The sequence below is a fragment of the Poecilia latipinna genome, unplaced genomic scaffold (assembly GCF_001443285.1).
Source record: "Poecilia latipinna isolate Pla-1442-1.1 unplaced genomic scaffold, P_latipinna-1.0 Scaffold333, whole genome shotgun sequence".
In the NCBI taxonomy this organism is placed as follows: domain Eukaryota; kingdom Metazoa; phylum Chordata; class Actinopteri; order Cyprinodontiformes; family Poeciliidae; genus Poecilia; species Poecilia latipinna.
The window spans coordinates 258,987-278,930 of NW_015112949.1; the positions used below are offsets into that span (position 1 = coordinate 258,987).

The following is a 19,944-nucleotide window of genomic DNA, read 5'->3' on the forward strand; positions in this document are numbered from 1 at the left end:
GTTTTTCCTTTGTTTCCCCCCCCCCTCCCCCGACCCCCACCAAATATTGTCCAGGGTACAACCCATCCTTGTGTTCAGTTGTGCAAAACAAGTGACACAATCATACAAGGCTCTCGTCATCTTTTTTTTTTTTTTTTTGTTTTTTGTTTTACCATAAATATATATTTTTTCTTTTCACCCGCCGTGCCGAAGCGAAAACCATGAGACGACAAAAGAGCTGACGAAAAAGAAAAAAACCAAAAGAACAATTGATTCGTCCTCAGATGCTCGAAGCATTAACGTAATGTCAGTCACGTACGTGAACCTTGCTTGGATTATTCACGTGAAGAAGTCATGTCTCTGGTTTTTCTTTTCGTAACGTAGAAAGTGCTTTCCTCGTAATGAGACTGAGAGACAGTGACTGTGCAAATTTGACAGTTTTAAAAGAAAAAAAATGTGAGGATTAAAAATAAAACAAGGCTTTCATCAGTCTCTGGTAGTCTTGTGGCACAGCCGCGGTGTTAGTAAATGAAAAAAAAAAAAAAGAATAAAATAAAGAGGAAATATTTACTCTCTTTGTTATAATCATAGCTTTACACAATATCTCTTTAATACTTTCCGGAGTACCACAAAGTGCAGCTGATATTAAAATAGAAAATGAAATATTTCCAAAAGCAAAACAATTCAATGGAAAGTAACCAAACAAGGCAATCGAAATTATCGAAATGGAAAAACTCTGCCCCACACAAAAAAATCATGCAACTATCCCACACAGCAAAGTAGTTAATAAAACTTTATATATTTTCTTCTTCTAAATGAGGATATATTGAATCTGATTTCCCTTTATAGAAGAGACCAGCCACAGTGCAACATTGAGTGTAAATAAAACACAAAGTGTGTGTGTGTGGTTTGAAATAAAAGATAAAGGGGTTGGCACTTTCTTTTGATGGGAACTCCTTGTTGTTGTTTTTTTTTATTGTTTTTTTTTTTTTCATGAGATACAGTCAGGACGGACCTCGGCAAGCGGTCCACCGGACGCCGGCCAAAAAGGAACTTCATCACAGTACTTGGCACCAAGAATGCTGGTAAAAACGAGATATCAGAATATCTTTTTTTTTTTCATTCATATCCTTACAATTTATTAATAATACATCATTTACATTTCTGTTTTTCATTTTTTTTTGTATAAAAGACTCTTAAAGGAAAAAAGAGTCTAGAAGTGACTGAGAGAAGGAGGACGCAAAAAAAAAAAGACTGTTGATGTTTAATAAGAAGAGCTACAAGAGTGGATGCAGGAGGACGGAACGGCGGCGAAAGCGTGGGGAGGAGTCACTTGATCTGAGGTGGAGGAAAGAAGGAAAGAGACGGAGGTAATGAGTGAGGAACAAAGAAAGTGGTGGACGTGAGTGGAGCCTGTGAGGTGAGGATGCGGTGAGTTCTTATGGGCAGCCTGGATTCCAGGCCGCGTCCTGCTGAATGCGGTTCAGCTACTTTCTGCGAGGCCCGACGGGTCAAGTCCCAATCTGGAAATCTGTAGACATACTCCCCCAAAAAAATAGAAATGTTTGATTGTTTTTAAGCTGAATTTAAAATGCGTTGTGGGTCTTTGCGTGCCGCTGCGGTAGAGCTAGCATGTACAGCTAGCATGTACAGCTACTATCTTCTCCTTTTCTCTCTGTAAGTCTTTTATTTCTCATAACTATCAATAAAACCCCAAAAATTAAGTAAACCTTAACTAACAAGGAAAAGCTTATATACTTTTGGCAGAAGTATTTCCACATTGTGGGATTTTTGTTTTACGGACCAACACAAAGTAGCCTCTCTTACAGAGCGGAAGGCAAATTGTACATGGTGTTCCATTTTTTTTAAAAAGTCTGAAAGTGTTGCATGTGGACGATGTCTAATAATGCACAATACAACCACCACTGGTGGTAACTTTCTCACAACTCGTGCTGTTTTACCTGCTGAAGTCAAAACTTGGACAAAGGAATTGCCTTTTTACAGCTTTTCCAGTTATTTGGTAATCGAGTAATAACCCAGGAATTAAGCACAAAACCTGCTGTTAACAACACAAGCTAAAGTCATATTTCACTAGAACAGGCTGTGTGTCTGTGACTGAGTACAGAGATTCAATATAGAAGTACAAATTATTATTTTATTTTGACAGGAATAATATGTTTATGCACGGCAGGCATTTTGGATTTTGAGATCAAGACTGGTGAGAAATCTTGGACTTTCCTCCACTCCACTAGTAATTCACTGACTCCTTTGTGTTAATATTTCAAAGTACAAATTTATAAATCAGGCACTGCCAATCACCTAACACAACACACACATGAAAAGTACAATTGTTTTACCGTTTTAAAGTTCTGTAAAAAAAAAAAAAAAACCTGATAAGATTATAATACTAAATGATAATGCTGATGTGGTACTTGCTCCACAATTAAGGTATGTGGCACAAATTGTCAATCCACGGCAAGACTTAAAAAATAAATAATTTTCAGCACGTCTTAGGTTTTTATAACCATGAATTATTTTCCTTCCACCCACAATTAGGTATTACTTTATGTTGGTCTATTAAATAAAACCTTAACAGAACTCATTAAAGTTTGCAGTTGTGACAAAACGATCAAGGGGTGCAGACACTTTTCCAAACCACTGTGAATATCGTAAATGAATCCAAAGTAGATTTAGTCGTATGTGGCTGTCAAACGTCACTTCTATTCCCAGCCTCGGCAGTATATTTCACACTATACAATAATCTCTAAAATCACAATGCAGAGACAGCTGCTGGAGCACAGAGCTCTGTATGGGGTGCCAAATCCCCCTTCCAGATTGGGCCTTTTTAAAGCTGCAATTTGTAAGCTTCAAGAAACCAACGCTTTATGACAGACAGCTTGCTGGGACATATGCTGCCTCGCACAAAGCTGTTTGCTACTGTATCATCTTCTCCCTAAATGAATGACAATGTGTGTTTGTACTCTTTGTTAAACATTGCTCCACACTGACATGAAAGGAAACGCGTGTGCCAAACAACCGAACTCCACGTTATAAACGTCTGACTGATTACGACACCTCTTCGAGGGAGCTACTGGCCTAAAGCGGCGTGACCGGGAGACCTTTCCTCAGCACCAAATTTCCACTGAGCCATTACACGAATAAGCGTGATGACAAGGGCGCTTTCTCGTTCCGGTCCCCGTTGAGATGTGATTATAGCTTAGAGGTATTTCACCGCTTCAAATCTTACAAACTGCAGCTTTATCTGAGGGCTTGATGAGGATGAAGATGTGAAAACGGCAAAGAAGGTTGTGGGGGGGTGGGAGGGAAAGGTGAAGTTGGAATGGAGAAGTTTGTGTGACGCATCTCGGTGAGCCCAAAGGAGTAGCGGAGCTTGTGCCTGGTCCTATACGCGGGTAGTAGAGTGTTGGTGAGGCAGGGCATTGTTGCTGTGGCTGGGCACAGGCGTTGACGAAGGGGCTGGGACAGGTGGGTAAGTGTTAAATGGGTGGAGCGGCTGGATGCTGCTGATGGTACTGGGGATCATGGTGATGGTGTTGGCGGTCATCAGTGGCACGTCCTCCGGTGCCCGCCTCAGCGCCAGCGTGTAGTCAGGGGGACACACGGGAGGACGGAGAGGTTCCAGGTCACCGTGGAGGGCACGGGAAGGGAGGGGTGTCCCGTGCTCCAGCTCCACCCTCTGCTGCTTCATCTGCAGTGACATCAGCTCCTCCTCCTGACTGAGCGCTAGGTCGTTGTGCGGTGGGGCACCCACGACTCCCATGCCGACCCCCATGCCCATTGTTGTGCCACGTTGCGGGGAGAGCCGGCGGTGGCGCCTCTGCATGAGTTCGTGGCGCTTATCCCGTTTGTAGTAAAGTGCGGCGAAAGCCAGCACGTTCAGGAAGAGGAGCGACGCGCCGACGGCCACCGTCACGCTCAGCTCAGTGGAGTAGTCCCTCGTCTCGCTCGGGAAGGGAGTGGGGCGCGGTCTCTCGGAGCTGTCAGGGTCGGGTTCCGACGGGTAGGTGGACACCGGTGGCTTTTGGGGCGAAGAGTTGACGGGCGGGGGCACCTTGCGTCGCCCGGTGCCTCCAGACGGCAGCCGAGTTGTGACCGCGTTTAAGAATGTTTCGTGCAGGCTGTGGAGATGCGGCACAAGCTCAAGCCAAAAAGCAACCTTGTTGGCACGGTAGTTATCTCTGACACGTGGCTTCAGGCCAATATGCAAGTACTGCTTATCTTTGGAGCTGAATTTGGTCCAAATCACCTCCTCGAAACGGTTAGGCTTAGTGTGAATGAATGTTGTGTCCTGAGGAACAGGCAGATTAGGATCCCTGGAACAGAGAAAGAAGAGATTCAAGAGTTGTTGTTTTTTTTTGTGTTAGATGACAGTTGCCATCATTCACTGTTTCTAAACAGATAGACATCCGGTGTTAAAACACAGCGCTCTATCAAAGAAGTTCAAATTCATGCCAGTTTTTTTTGGAGGACATTTTGTTTTGCTGTTATGGAATTTGTTGCTTCCTGAGACATGGACGGACTGCAGGAACCACACACTTTTGTAGCAGTTAACAAGCTTCTGGTGTTATTCTTGCTGGATATTTGAAAACTCTCCCTGACAGAACTGGTAGAGTTCATACACATTGCATGGTCTTCTGCTGCTTGCCTGGCTTTTCACCTTTGTCAATACATTTTTAACAGCACTGACATTTGGGTTATACCATAAGCTCAATGTCAGCCTGATTAAATCTGAAATCTATAGATAGATTTCCACCAGTCATGTGTGTCCAGTTTAAGCAGATTCTAGTTTGTTTGCCTAGAAATTCGGGAGGTGTGAATAACCCGTCGAACTCTGATGCAAACTCTGCTCCACCTAAAAACATGGGTCTCAGTTAGGCTGAAGTGAAGTCTGGTGCAATTCAAATGCATATGTGATAGCTCCAGAAGCATCGGGTTGAATGTAGTGCAGGGTTTTCTGGTTAAATACAACCAAAAGAAACCTGTGAGTCTCGCGCTTGGGGCAGAAATGATTCATAGTCTTTCATGAACGAACAAAAGAGAAATCAAACCTCTAAAATCTCCTGCCACGCCATTTTCGTTTACATTTCAGGAAGAGGCAGAATGTGCTTCAGAGGTTTACGAGTTGCTGCGGTGCATTTAAGCAAACATTAAAACTTGCAGAGTGGTATGCATAGCTCTGACCCAGTGTGACTTCCAGAAAAGCCAGAATGAACTAAAACGTTGGCAACCAATTCTTGCTTTAGAAAATCATTTTAAAAAAGGTTGTAAGTGGTGTAGCTGTTCCTCTCTGGAAAAGGAAGGGTTAAAACGAACCCGTTGAAAGTTCACAAAGGTGATACTGAATGAAAATGTCTCGCCAGATCTGCACATCCAGCTAATTGTACGCTAACTCGCATTTTCAAGTCCTCTTTTAGATTAAAGATGTATATAAAAAAATCAGTTTTAATATTTTTTATTTGGGCTTAAGACCTGATTGAGAACTAATTAGACACAAAGATAATCAATATGTTGTGAATCTTTGAGTGCCGCAGTAAGCAGATCTGATCATGCATGCCTGGTTCTGACAAGAATCTTAACAGAAGCTCCTGATTATGTGTCTGTACATTCATGATGTCATTTGCTGTAGTCCTGCCACACGATTAACTGATTAAAGTGTTACACAAATGAAATGCTCAGAATCTGAACAAGACTTGACTTCAAAGGAAAGTGCCACAAAGTGTTATCTGCATAATTATGAAGTATTCCAGGAAACAGCTGTTCCACGCTTTTTAGGGTATCAAGTACATTGACGCTTGTTCATGTTCGCATGTGTCGCTAAAGTGATTAGAAAGAAACAAACACCATGGGAAAAGTGGATTATAAAAAAAGAACGAGTGGGAAACATGAATATAATCCATGTGAGCCAGTTAATGCAAAGTGTTTAATCATAAAGAGGTTCTCTTCCTCATGAGATCAGACAGTTAAGCTCATCTTCCACCAATATCACACTAGTGTAACACACAGCACCATTCATAAATACTAGCACCTAAACATATCCGTATTTAAAGTGAGAGCAGCAAATAACACCATGTATGCACTTCAATCTTTCTACATTTGGGTCTTTTACCTACCCTGTCTTTGCGAAGTTGGTCCAGTAGGTCATGACCACGGCGCTGAGCATTACATCGTTCTTGGAGAAGTTACAGGGGAAAAGATCAGTGGCTCCCACCATGGGAATCCCAAACACGTACGGGATCTCGTCTCCGTGAGCGGCGTCCGCCCAGTCTGGCCGTGCCTCCGTCTGACAGTGGTGGTGAAACGTGTAGAAGTAGACGGGCGACTGGAACTCTGCGTGGAGCTTGGCTGTGGCGACGGCTGGGGCCACCCACTGGTGGTCTGTGAACAAAGCCAGGAGGGTCTTCCTGCGCATGTCGCTGTTGTCCCTGTCGGCCCAGTCTGTGTACATGAACTTTATGGTCTCCCTTAGGATATCTTTACCTTGGAAAAAAAGCAAAGTTCAATGTAAGCAATCATTTAATACCAGTGTGTGTGGTAATTTAATACAGCTGTAACAACATGTTTCTCAATGTAAGATGGAGGCAAATAAATAATAATAAGGATAAGTATCAAATATGCAGTAAATGTATTGATCTTAATTAGCTTGTTAAAGGGCAAGGATTGTGAACAAAACACTGAAAGATTATGGTGAAGTTGCTCAAAAGTTGAAACAATGGGCAAAACCGTTACGTTTTAAAAAGTTGGTGCCAGTACAGCGCTGGACTGAAAGAAACTACAAAACTTATGAAAAAAATTATTTTGTTGTGACAGCACGAGAGTCGACGCATTTGGGAACCATCCAGCCTATTAAACGTTAAACACGGTGGTGTTTAAAAGCTGCTCTAAAAAATTCAACCGTAGTAAAAATTGTTTTTATTGGCACTACGCCAATCAAACGACTCTTGTAACTGTGAGTCAGTCTCTGTGTGAGAATCAAATCTAAATCCGTCCGTCCATCCGTGTTGCCCATAAAAATGCCACCACAGTATTTAGTTTTTTTTATATAATTTTGAAATATTTTCATGTACAATTTACTCTATTTTCTAAAAAAAAAAATATCAAATTACATTTTGTTTGCAGTTCGGCACATTAATCTGCCTGCACTTATTGTGCTTTCCTGAGGTGGAGCGGTAGTGGCGAAGCGGAACCTTTGTTTGGGGGGCGTTGCTTCCAGGTTGGTTTTGGGATGGACTTCCGGTTTGCCTCAAACGCAATCTGGATGCTAACGGCAGCGCTTCAGTCATTATTGCTGACTTCTGTTTATTTGTCCTTCAGGTTAGAATACGGTAAAAACAAAACAAAACATATAAAAACTACCATGTAAGATGCTTACATATTAGTTGACCAGAATATATCACTGAGTTACGGTTTCTGTGCACCGTTTTGACAATAGTTGCCAGTTTTATCAGGCGAGGGTAACGTTGGCATATGCAGTTTTATGGGGGGGTTATGTGTAAGGTTCATTATTGCCTGTGATGGAAGTAAACCAAGTTTACAAGACAGTAGTAATGTAAAACATTAATATTGTACACTGTAAAACGTTTGTTTGTTAAATAAAAAAACGCAATCTGGATGCTATCGGCGGCGCTTCGGTCATCATTCCTGACTTCTGTTTATTTGTCCTTCAGATTGTGTCATCACTGTTGCAGCAGTCCTGACACTCGGGACCTGTTACACATCCATCCATCCATTGTTTTAGTTTTCCTATAGACCTTCTCTGCATTTTGATTCCAACATTTATTATAATTGGAAACTACAAAAAAAAAAAAAAGAAACTGCAAAAGAGAAAAAGATATAGATATTAGCGTGGGACTAGATATCCATTTTAAGGTAAGAGGGATTGTGATCTGACCATAAGGGTATCCATACAGATTGTCCACGAAGTTTGAAATCGTGTAGTCGAATGAAGCTGCAGAGATCCCATCTTCTCCTTCACTGTCATCCACAAACTTCAGGCCTTCTCCCTGATTGACGCCCAGCAGTATGTCGTAGTTGAGGAACTCGCCCTGAAGAACACATGTCAGGACAGGACAGCGATCTAAACACACCGATTGTTAAAGGAACGACAAGAATCTGCCACGGTTCCGTAGGATCTTTCCGGATATTAGGAAGTCGCCGTCAACCTGCTGCATGAGGATCTCCGGGTCGTCTGGCACCACGTCCCCGTCCACCACGGGCCCGAAAGCAATGTGGTAGCGGGCGGGCTGAATGTCTTGGTCCACCAGCTCCCGGAAACTCTTCCGCCGCAGACAGTCCACCAGCTCTGCCATGTCCCCCAGGGTGCAGCCCACCTTCTTGGCCAGGATCTTGGTGTAGGTCAGAGGTTGGTAGTTGACCGACCAGCTGGAAATGGCCGAGCCGCTCTGAGCGATGGCCCTCTGGAACAGGCCTGCACAAAGCAAAACCACAGATTAATACACATGCAACATGAATGCTCTCCTGAGTAGCATCTTTTTTTTTTCCCCTTCCTTTTGTTCGGCAACTAAGGAGGCCTGTAAGGCCTTCCAGTGTGAGTGCTTTAAATAATGCACATCCTGGAGAAGGCACAATTGAAGACTGTAATGTACAAAGCGGGCCGAGAAGCTTAACATGCTGCTTTTAACAGCTGGAGAAGATCATTATGAACATTAGTGAGGAAAAAAAAAAAAAGAAGGAGTTTTTTCCATTACATACAGCGAGAAAAACAGTGACGAACTCCGTATCCAGCTGTGGTCTGGTTGGATGAAGCGAGAAAGACTGAAAGGAAGCGAGAACTCCTCGCACTATTGCACCGATGCACTATTATGTAAAAAGACTTGCTGTCCCTCTGTTTTATCTGCAGATTCTGTCATTAATAATTAAGCCTCCCTCTCCCCCCCACCCTCATATTCTGCATGTGCCCCACCCCCGCTCCTCTCCCTGTGAAATCAATTAAGAAAGCCTCTCAGCTGCAGCTCCAACCCCGCTCCTTTATCTCGTCTCTCCTCTGCAAACACGTAACATGCTGTACTTCTTTAAAAAAAAAACAAAAAAAAAACAAGAGAAAAACTCTTTGCCGCACTCTGCGCCGTTACAGCCGACGTTCAAACGAGCAAATTCATGCGGTACTCCTTTCATTTGCTTGTGCAAAGCAAGAACTGTAAAAACTTAACGCTGCCGTTTCCCAAAACTACGCAGGTTTCAGGTAAATTATCACTGACATTTCGACACGGAAAAAACAAACTCGAGCTCGCAAAAGTGTGTCTATGCGAACGCTCGCTGACTTTTTTCAAGCAACAGCTTTCATCTTTACTGAATTTGATCAGGATTTTATGTGACAGACAAAGAAACTACAAGTAAATATAACTGTCAGTTTGACAAAACTTAAAATCCTTTTTAAAAGATATTCAGCCCTCTTTTACTCCGATTCCACTCAATAAAATTAGGGGGGGAAAAAACTCACTGCTTTTGACCGATGTTTTTAAGAGCCACAGTGGTGTAAAGTTACAGACCACAGATCTAAAGTTTTAAATTTTATGCGACAGCAAAGATGTGGAAGGTTTTTATGGGGGGAAAAAACAACACCGCACATCATCCTGAACACGCCATCCTTACTGTAAGACCAGATGGTGGCAGCATCATGCTGTAGACCCCCTTCCTTGTTTTGTTTTTTTAAAGGAAGCTGGTCAAAGTAGATGGGGAGATAAATGTGCAAACCAAAACACTAGTTAGAAGCTGCTAAAGACTTGAGATTGCAGCGAATGTTCACAATCCTAAACAACCAGAGCTACAATCGAATGGGTGAAATTTTTTTAACTACGTGTGTGATAGCCAATGTAACATTTAAAAAAAAAAAAAAAAAAAAAGTTTTATTTTAAGATTATTGTGAGCATTTCTTCCCTCTTGATCGCACAGAGGACTCGCTTCTTTTTGCAGATAAATTTTATTTAATCTGTCCTGGGTCACTGAGTCAGCGTGAAGGTTAACAGTAAAGTAATAATCTGAAAGTTTAGAGCACCATTCTCTCTCTCCGACTCTCCTCTCAGCTCCAGCAAACACTGTCACATGAGAGGATTAGCGGACAAACATCTGGTGGGTGTTTTAGAGATGAGAAGCTGTCAGTTTCATTCCATAAATTTCATTTATCCACTTCAACAAAGCCCAGTTTTGTAGTTTATTTTATTGTCCGTTCACAGACAAGTAGTAGCATGGAGAGAAATGGTGACTTTAGTTTGCGACTGCCGGCTCACGTGGCGGACTTTTCTGAATAACACAACTCAAAGTGGACTGAGTGCTAGCAAGAGTGTTTTTCTTGTGTCATCCCTAATTTCTTTATATTTTGCTTCAAATTCTTTGTAATTTTTTTAACTTTTTTTTTTGTAAAGTTTGTCTTTTTGAATGGACTTATTCCTCAACTTGTAACCATATAGTGCAAAAATGATGGATTACCATTTTAATTTTTCAACTTTTGGTTGAAAAACATAGCTTTAGATGGTCTGAGCTACAACTTCCTATAACAACAATACATAAAATATATTGTGGAGGAGACGTAGTTACCAATAACCAAGCTGAACGTCCTTCATCCTAAGTGATACAAGGATGCTGTGTTGAATATGAGTTGAAACCCAAAGTACCAATGAAACTAGTGGATACTCCAACCCTTCATCTGACAAGAAAAGTTTAGATGTTACATGTTTTATGGGTTACCAAGGAGATTGAAAGTAATTTGTTGGACAGACGTTGCTGACCAAGTAATTTCCTGCCGCTGTTGGAGACACTTCTCCTGTCTTTGTATCTGACTACCTAATAACTCATAGGAAGGTTGTGCTTCATCAGTTTATGAAATTAGAAACTTTATTTCAGTCCATCATATACCTTATATCTCCTAACCTTCTGTTTTATCGGCCAATAAAGTGTACTCGTTTAAAGAATCTGACTTCAGTCCTGCACTCTCAGCGTACATAGTAATAAACAACTAAAAAAAAAAAAAAAATTAAGACCACTGCAAGAATTTCCTAAAAATTGTATGTTTATAGTAACCGTTGCGCCCCAGTCTGTTTAAATCCAATAAACACACATCATTATCTCCAAAAACATTGCTTTTTTAAATTATTTAGATCATTAAAGATACTTTGCTTATATGTGATTCCATTAAAAAAATACGTGTATTGTTTGGATTTGGGAGAAACGTTGCACTTTATAGAAATACCCACAAAATGTTCATCCTCCTCAAACTCATAACTTTAAAGGTAAAATCAAAGAGTTTTAGATGGAATGTGAAATTACTTTATACCTTTAAAACAATTATAAGAAAGCCTGTCTACTTTGAAGCTACTAAAAAAAAATGAACCGAATGCGACTTGGACTAAGTGATTTTTTTTGAGTAAACTCATAAAAGTTTCAGATTTTGGTTTCAAAAACCTTCATGTATCTGTTTGTTATAGAAGAGATGAAAGCAGAACTCCTGAGTGTAAACGCCCCATCACCAAGCAGCAACAGAGATGGCTTAAGGGTGTTTTGGTCCGCAGTCGAACTTAGTCACGTTGAGCCGACATGGATATCGCTTTGTTCAGCTGTATTATGTTTTCAGATAAATATTTATCAGGGAGCACATATGACAGCGACTCCCAGTGAATCTTCAGGCTCCGCAGAATCTGCTTGGAGATTAAAGGGGAAGCACGGCATCTGAGTCGAGTCACGGGTCACTGCATTCAGAGCCTGTTTGGGTTCAGGATGAACAGAGTGTTTCAAAGAATAGATTTGTTCAGAATATGTGTCAGCAAATTGAATTTGAAGGAAGTAAATGCTATTTTGCCTATATGCTTTACGGGAAGTAATCACAATGATAATCTTAACTAGGTATCTGTCTGTCTTGTGTTTCCTTCTCGTGCTATGTAGCTATGGTGGCTGTGTGTGTGTGTGTGTGAGCATGTGAATTTGTTACTAAGAGAGCAGAGCTCTAGCTGTTCTTCCACGGAATAAAACACATCCTTCTAAATGTGGCCCACAAACAAACGGATGAGATTAAACTGCAGATTGGTCTGTTTAATCTGAAAAAGGGGAGATGTATGAGTCGATTTAGGAGGACGAACCTTAGCTGTTCCGCAAAACTTGAAAATCATTTTTAGATACTCGAGATGCATATATATATATATATATATATATATATATATATATATATATAAAAAAAATATATATATATATATATATATATATATATATATATATATAAAAAGAAAAGTTCATACCTGTTGATCTTTTTCATGCGCAGATTTCACTGACTAAAATGTCTGAATTCCCTCACCAGCATTCATTCCTCTCTGCAATAGGCTGGAAACGAGCAGTTTATTTGATCCAGGTGTGTTTGAGCAGAGACGCATCTAGAAGTTACAGGATGGTAGCCCTCGAGGACTGGAGTTGGTGACCCCTGGACTAGACCAATACATGCATAATTTCAACTTTGTTGAGCAAATAAAAAAACCCCTGAAACGAGCGAGGTTTGAACTTACAGGACAAATCGCTGCCTCCTGAGCCACTGCCTTTCTCACAGGGCTTTGTTTAATCACTGGAATATTTAAAGAGCGTCACATAACTGCAAAACCAATGAAGAAATGGTCATCTATCTAAGCTAACTAGCTGGGAAAAGCAGAGGACGAAGCAGCGAAGTGGCCCTCGGTAACTTTGGAGAGCTGCAGAAATCAGGCGGGAAAGCCTGTTGCAAGGACAACTTTCAATCACACACTCCACAAAGCTAGCTTTTATGGAAGAGTAGGAGTGAGAGAATGCTCTATTTGCAGTTTATCACGGGCCATCAAAAGGACACGGCGAGCATGTGCTAAAAGGTGCCCTTCTCGGATGTGACCAAAGAGAACTAGCTAAGCATCACCCTGTGTTTTATTTTATTTTTATTGCATTATTCAGCTTCCCTGTTTTCTCTCTGTGCCCTTCTTGTCTTTAACGTCTTGTTCTTGTTTGGCGCCCTTGAGTGTCTACAAAGGCGGTTAAAAATAAAATGAGTTATTAACAACACATCAAAGCGGGCCGGTCCACGTCAAGGCCTAGATTAATTTGAGAGTCGGTGGCGAGATTTGAAAACTGACCATACATCTGCGTGATCTGACTGATCTTTGGGCTATTTCTCGAAAAGATGAGTCGGCGAAACTTTCAGTTTCAAAGATGGGAGAGACATACACCCAAAAATACCTCCAGCTGTCACTGGAGGTATTTAACAAAAAAAAAAAAAAATGGTTTGACACAGGAGTGGTGGGGTAATAAAACACTGAGAGTTTCAATAAAACACTATCCAGGCAAAATCGCATCCATTCTATTCCATTGACAAATATGTTGATCGGTTGTACGCCGAGCCTTAAATAAAACAATTAACAACACCCAGAAACGAAACCCTCTTCCAAAACACTAATGTCCTTTGACAAGCAGCATGGCTGTGATGCTAAAAGAAATTTACCCTCAGAATGATGGGACAGGATGAGAAGGTTTACACAGGCAGCACCGGCTCCGGAGCCAAAGATCGTGATTCTCTCTGGGTCTCCTCCAAAGTGCTCAATGTTTTCATTGAGCCAGCGCAGAGCTTGGATCTGGTCCAACAAACCATAGTTCCCCTTAGCAGATTGGTCCCCCGTGCTCAGAAATCCTGCAGGGTAAACAAGAAGGAACAGAGACAGAAGACGCAGGTTATGTGTGAATGGAGGAGTGTGTCGGAAATTCAGTCACACGAGTTGGACAATTTTTTTTTTTTAATTATTATTTATTTTCTGAATGATCCCCACACAAGCAGGAGGCTGCGCCTGTCATTTTCACGGATAACACGACCCCTGCCTCTCCGAAGAGACTTCACATGAAAAACCTCACAAAATCACAAAATTTCTCTTAAAACACCACACAGTTTGAAATAATAAAACAAAAAAATTATATATATATATTAGCAGTGAGGGGAGGAGAGCAACAGAAGGCGTGTTTCACCTTCTTCCTGTCCACACATTTACGCAGCAGGTGCACACCCACAACAAGAGAAAAATAAACCGAACATAATGCGAGCCGCACACAAACAGAATGCCTCGTTCTTCCCCCACCCCGAGTACATTACAGGGTTCAAAGTTATTTTGCCCATGCGGTGACAAATTTTTATTTTTTATTTTTTCAAAGTCTATTGCTACTCGCTGAGAGTAACGCACGGAAAATGATTTCTCTAAACTGGATGGGAATTCTCCTCAGAGCGGCAGCGGCAATAATGAGAAAATACCGTGTTTGATTTGGCCACTTCCTGTCCTGGCAGTTGCTGATGAGCTGTATTAATTGTGCCACTTCCTGTGAGGGTCTCCGGTCTCACAGCATTGACCATGACTGATGCCACGGGCAAGCGAAGTGACACAAGATTTTAGCTTTGATTTGGATCTAATATCTAATCACAAATAGCACGGCGAGTCCTCGTCTTCATTATGTGCGGCAAGAGTAATCTGGTCATAATTTAAGGGGTAATATGAATTTATGTCAATTCACTCAGTGGCCTTGGGTGCATGGCTAATGATGTCCCAACGGTTTTCGTCCTGCCAACGGCTTACTGTGATAGCTCTCATTACTCATGGCTTCCACTACAATGTTAACAGAATTATCAATCAGAATACATTTAAGTCTTTTTTTTCATGTTGTTGTTTGCATCCACTAGTTATTGTTAAAACATGGAGGACTTAAATATCATTTATCAACGTTCCTTATTCATAAAACTGTGATCAACTGTGAGTCAAGAAATTATTATAATAGTAAAAGTCGAACAACACAAATTGGGCCAAAACATAATAAAAAAAAGTACCACAATAAGAGGAAATTCAAAAGCAGATGAGGAAATTGGGTCACACAGCCTGTCCTAAATGTGGTATAAAATTATATCTGGAGGATCTTTTGTCTATCCTTCTATGTCTGACAAAAAAACTAATAGAATTTTAGAGAAAATATGACAGATCAGCATCAGAACCTGGATATAACTTTTGTATTTTTATTTTTTTTAACCACAGGTTTAAATTCATCACATGCGCTACAACAGAATACCCAGTCCTCAGTTTTTGATGATCATCAGGAAAATGATCCAAAGCATCACAACAACTTCACCTCTGAATGGCTCCAAACAGTGTTTTGGACAGGTCTAGTCAAAGCCCAGACTTAAATCTGATTGAGATGCTCCGGCAATACCTTACGTACGCTGTTTGGACAACTTTTCCCTCTTGATTAGAGAAATCATCAAAAACAATTACCTGTTACAAATCAGCATGACATAATAAAGTCAAGTTATGCACCATTAGCATTTTTACTAACACACAGAATTATACTGTGTGTCAGGTGTTTGTCCCTGCTAAAGGCAGCTACATAACATTTAGAGTGTTTAAAACCATGATCCATGGAGCACAATGACTTATTTGCAGACGAATTTCATCGTCTTGGAAGATTCATTTAGTTAAAAAAATATAACAAATGAAAATCTCATTTAAATTTATTGGCAAACTCCCAATTATATGAACAAATGTTATTCTCACAGGATGCCTGAGATAATTTTTGGAGGTCTTGGCATTTAACCTAAGCCCACTGATGGTTTCCATGACTCAGGGGTAAATTTAGGCTCCTTTTTATGAATCATATAATTGTCTTAAAAAAAAACTGTTTCTGTATATTTAAGGCAGCTTAATGAAAGCACATTGATTATCAGACCCTACGCCTGACGCTGTAGGAAGAAGGCTGATATCATCGCTTCCATTTTTAAAGAGATGAAAACATAATTGATTTATAAGCGAACAGCAGACTGGTGCCATGAGCATAATGCCAAAAATACAGAGTTGCTTAACATGTGTAAAAAAAAAAAAAAAAAAAAAATATATATCTAAAAACAGGGCCCATGAGTCAGAGCTGTATAAATACAACTCTAAGAGCATGCACATGTGTGGGAGTGTGCAAAACTGACAACAATTATAAATACAGTGTTTCTTTGACACTGACCTGGTTGGTTCTGGCTTGATCTCTGCCTCATCCAATTTTTTTACTTGTTCCATTTTATGAATTAAATCAAATCAGAAATATTTGTCGCCGGCAAAAAAATACACCTAAAATTTAAGTTTCCTATTTTATAGTCTAATCGATGGTGCTTTTGTGCTGCCGGCCGCCTAGCTGGACAAGCAACTCTTCAGTCTAACAAACTGTGGTTTGTTTGTTAGGTAGTAATCGATCTAGGAGACATTACTGTTCAGGCCTCCGCCTATGTCTTTTGGATTTTCTGACAAAGAAAATCAGGCTGACTTGTGTTGAAAGCGCTGGAGAAAACAGAGAATATGATGCTTCCTTTGTCCAGAGGATGGCTGGTTTTTGAAAAACATGTACGATGGCACCTTCGACTCTAACTTGATAGCAATAAGAAAAAAATGTTTATGTCTAATTACTCAAACACAAGTCTCATTCACGGTGTGGAACGTCAGGCAACAAGAATAAACAACTCATTTCTAAGACGCATACACACTTCTGTCTGTGCTCGGAGTGTTTTATTAACCGTAACCCCAGTTGCGACTCGGTTTAAAACCTTAAATAAAACAAAGAAAAAGAAAAATTACATGCCTCTTCCCTAGTGCAGTTTTCTTGTTTGGGAGTCAGGGATGACACAGATAGCTCAAGTGACTGAATTAAACAGTATGTTCTAAAGGGCAGTTGGAAAAAAAAAAAAAAAAGTAGGACAGCAGCAAAGTACAGTACACAGGCACAGATGGTTCAATCAGCATGCTTGAATGACAAAGGAAGAGCAGCAGGAAGTGGGTTTTATTATTAATGATTATTGTAAGTGACGATAATGATCACAAAAGCAGCAGTAATGAAGGTGGGAATTTTTAGTCCTGGAGGACTAAACATTTTATTATTATTATTTTTTTCCCTCCCTTTTTCAGTTTCGCATTTTAACCCTGAACACGTTTGATTAATCTGGTCACATATTAATCAAATAAATCCCTTTTTGTTTTTCCATTTTCAAGAAAATGACTGTTCTTTTAATGTCTTGCAAATTTGCTAAGTAGAAAATCTGCAGTGATTCAGCAATGTCCTCAACCAAAATGATAATGAGGCAGCGATCAGGGAAAAAAAAAAAAAAAAACAAAGCATGATTAAACTGGGATGAGGAGATAATAGGACTACCTAATTCATGAAAAACCACAGCTGCTTCCAGCTTCCACGAAGCCCAGCGTAGTGTTGAACAGGCTGTTAAAAATAGAAATCTCTCGTTACTTCCGATCATATCACTGTTGCTGCTGGAACATAAGGAGCAATCCGCGCAATTAAGATATTGTTTACGCTCTCCTACTTTACCGAGCCGTTGTCAGATCCCAGCGATTGTCTGGCTCGACTCTGACCTGGTCGTGCATCAGCGCCGACCCCTGCTACTTATCAAAACCACGAGCATGTGCGAGCGTCTGCTGGCCAGTCGAGTGCTGAGCAGCATGCCACAGTTGCCTGGCAACTGTCCAGGGCTTCTGGCAAAATTATATGGACAGACACTCACAAAAGCACTTGCATACACATATCCGAGCGCTTCCTCGTTCAAGTACACAGCAGCTGCATGAACTAAGAGGGTAATGCCAGAGCTAGCTACCGAGTCTGGAAGCTAGCTTGTTAGCTGTAGCCAACACAGCTTGCTTCGTTTTACGAGTTTGGTTTATCTTCAATGGGCCCCTCCCCCCTTTCGCCAGCACCGTTTTCTTCCCTCTTTCTCTTACAATAAGTTTTCTTTCTGAACCCACCCCACCCCCTTGTGCTGAGCTGGTCTTCCTCCTGACTTTAGCGCTGAGAGCAGCAGTTTGTGAGGTTGAGCTCATGCATATTCAACTCTTGCTTTAGGTAAGAGCAAAGGAACCGTGAGACGAGTCATCAGCCTTTAAGTAAAGACACAGGTTGAGGAAAAAGTGATGAATCTCTGAGGGAGCACAGACGAAAGGAGGGGATTTTAAACCCGAGATGTTTACCAAAATGACGTGAAAATTCTGACCCAAAAGAGTTTTATGACATTATTAGGGCACTTGTAAAAGGACTATTTCAAGTGCTGGTAGTGTAAGACATAATCTTTATAATTACACACATAATATTTAGAAGACGCTTATTTTGAGTGTGGTAAACTAAGCAAAAATACAAGAAAATTTAAATTGGAAAATTTGTTGATTCTGGTCATAGATGATTTTCTGTTTTACTGGCACTCACCTTTGGATAGAAATAAACTTGTGGATAGTGTTGAGAAACAACATATTTTCTACCTGTTGCTCGTTGTCATCTCATCTCCCCAGATTAGCATAATTAAACTAATATTTCCAAAAGTAGAAAAAAAACAGGAAAAAAAAAAACAACAGAAAAACTGATCAGTTTTTTTTTTTTTTTTTTTTTTTCTCAGACACTTAACCTAAACAGGAGAGCAATGTTAGCAGGTCAATTCTTTTCCAGGCTACTTTTGATTTGGAAATGTTTTTTGGCAGACGTTTGTTAAGGTATGGATCTTCTTATTTCACTGGGAAAAGCAACAGAGAATGCTAATCACAGTTAGCAATGCTAACCTATCATGCTAAATGCTAATATAAAAAAACTGCAGAGCTGTTTAACACGGACTGCAGCCCTACTTTACATGACTCCTTACAATATTTGATACAGCACATTGAATGGTCCATAATAACCAGATTTATTCACTAAATCCTCAGAGTAGAGCGGATTAAATCTGTTGAGGAATAATAAAAAAAAGACAAAATGAGAAATGAAATGAGAAAATTAATTTTAAAAAAATACAGTGACGAGCACTGTGCAATAATGTTTATTTTTGTTCTTTCTTCTGTCTTTAATATATATTTATCTAAAATAAACATGCTTATTATTTTATGATTCCTATGATCCTGCACATTTTTTTTAGTTGCGGTGACCCAAGATCTATTTCACTGCCACATTTCCCACTGACTTCCATCTTCTTTCGAAAACAAATAATCTTTTTTAGATTTCCCGCGTTTATTTTGATGGTGTTTGACATATTTATTCTCTTTGGCGGCACTATTTATTCTTTCATTTATTCCTCTTCATATTCATACGTTTATCCCACCCCCCTCTCTCTCTGTGTGTGTGTGACAGATTTATTCTCTTTCGTGGCGCCGCCGTGACTCTGGAGTCTTAATCGTGAGCCTCGGAGATGCGGAACTGTCATTCAGCCGCTCTCGGAGACATCTGCAGAGTAATCTGAACGGAGCACCTGCCTTTTGGTCACTGAAAACCGTCTCCACAGGACAGTGTGAAGGCAGCGGAGGGGAGGGGCTGGTGTGGAGTCCAGGGAAATGAAGGATTAAAAAAAAAAAAAAAAAATCCACAGACATAAAACAGGTATTAAAGGGAATATTGCCTTAAGCTATTATCAGATACTGACTGACAGAGGTGAAAGAAACATGATGAAGGACACGTTATATAATTTCCCCGTGACATCACAGGTGTGATCAGAGGCTTCAAAATTCTTCCTTTTTTTTTTTTTTAAATGCAGGGAGAAAGGGTGATTAAAATGTGCACATGAAGGTGAAACACAAACTCGGGTGAAGATTTTGTAAAAATGTCAAAGAAGAAGTAACATACATGACTCTAGAACACATGCAAAAAAACTGAGGGAGTATTCATGATATCTACATGTAGCATTATTGGAGTGTTTTAGAGGAAATCTACCGCTGTAAGTCTCAATGAAGCTTAAGGTTCAGCCAGAAGACCAGCTGACAGATTTATTTCAATTATGTGTCACAATCTATGACCAAGCATGCAGAGAAATGAGATTACTTTTACCACATATCTTTACGCCATATGTGTAGAAAATTGGGAACATTACTAAGTGCAGTGAGAACATTTTTTTTGTCCCATACATATTTTTTATTGTTATTTTTTTTCTACAAAAGGCAATCTTTA

At 40.3% G+C, this 19,944-nt stretch overlaps 1 protein-coding gene across 2 annotated transcripts in view; it reads right to left on the minus strand.

Moving 5' to 3' along the window:
* Nucleotides 1–19,944, minus strand: part of LOC106949256 (neuroligin-2-like) — a 124,452-nt gene continuing 104,508 nt past the window's right edge. The window contains exons 5-9 of one of the 2 annotated variants that reach the window (XM_015035386.1): nt 13,460–13,645; nt 8,160–8,425; nt 7,889–8,042; nt 6,111–6,471; nt 1–4,313 (exon numbers count right to left, since the gene is read on the minus strand). In XM_015035386.1, coding sequence (XP_014890872.1) covers nt 3,383–4,313; nt 6,111–6,471; nt 7,889–8,042; nt 8,160–8,425; nt 13,460–13,645 — 1,898 coding nt within the window. In that variant the 3' untranslated portion in view covers nt 1–3,382. Of the gene's footprint in view, nt 4,314–6,110; nt 6,478–7,888; nt 8,043–8,159; nt 8,426–13,459; nt 13,646–19,944 lie in introns of both variants that reach the window. The other variant, XM_015035385.1, reaches the window with a different exon arrangement.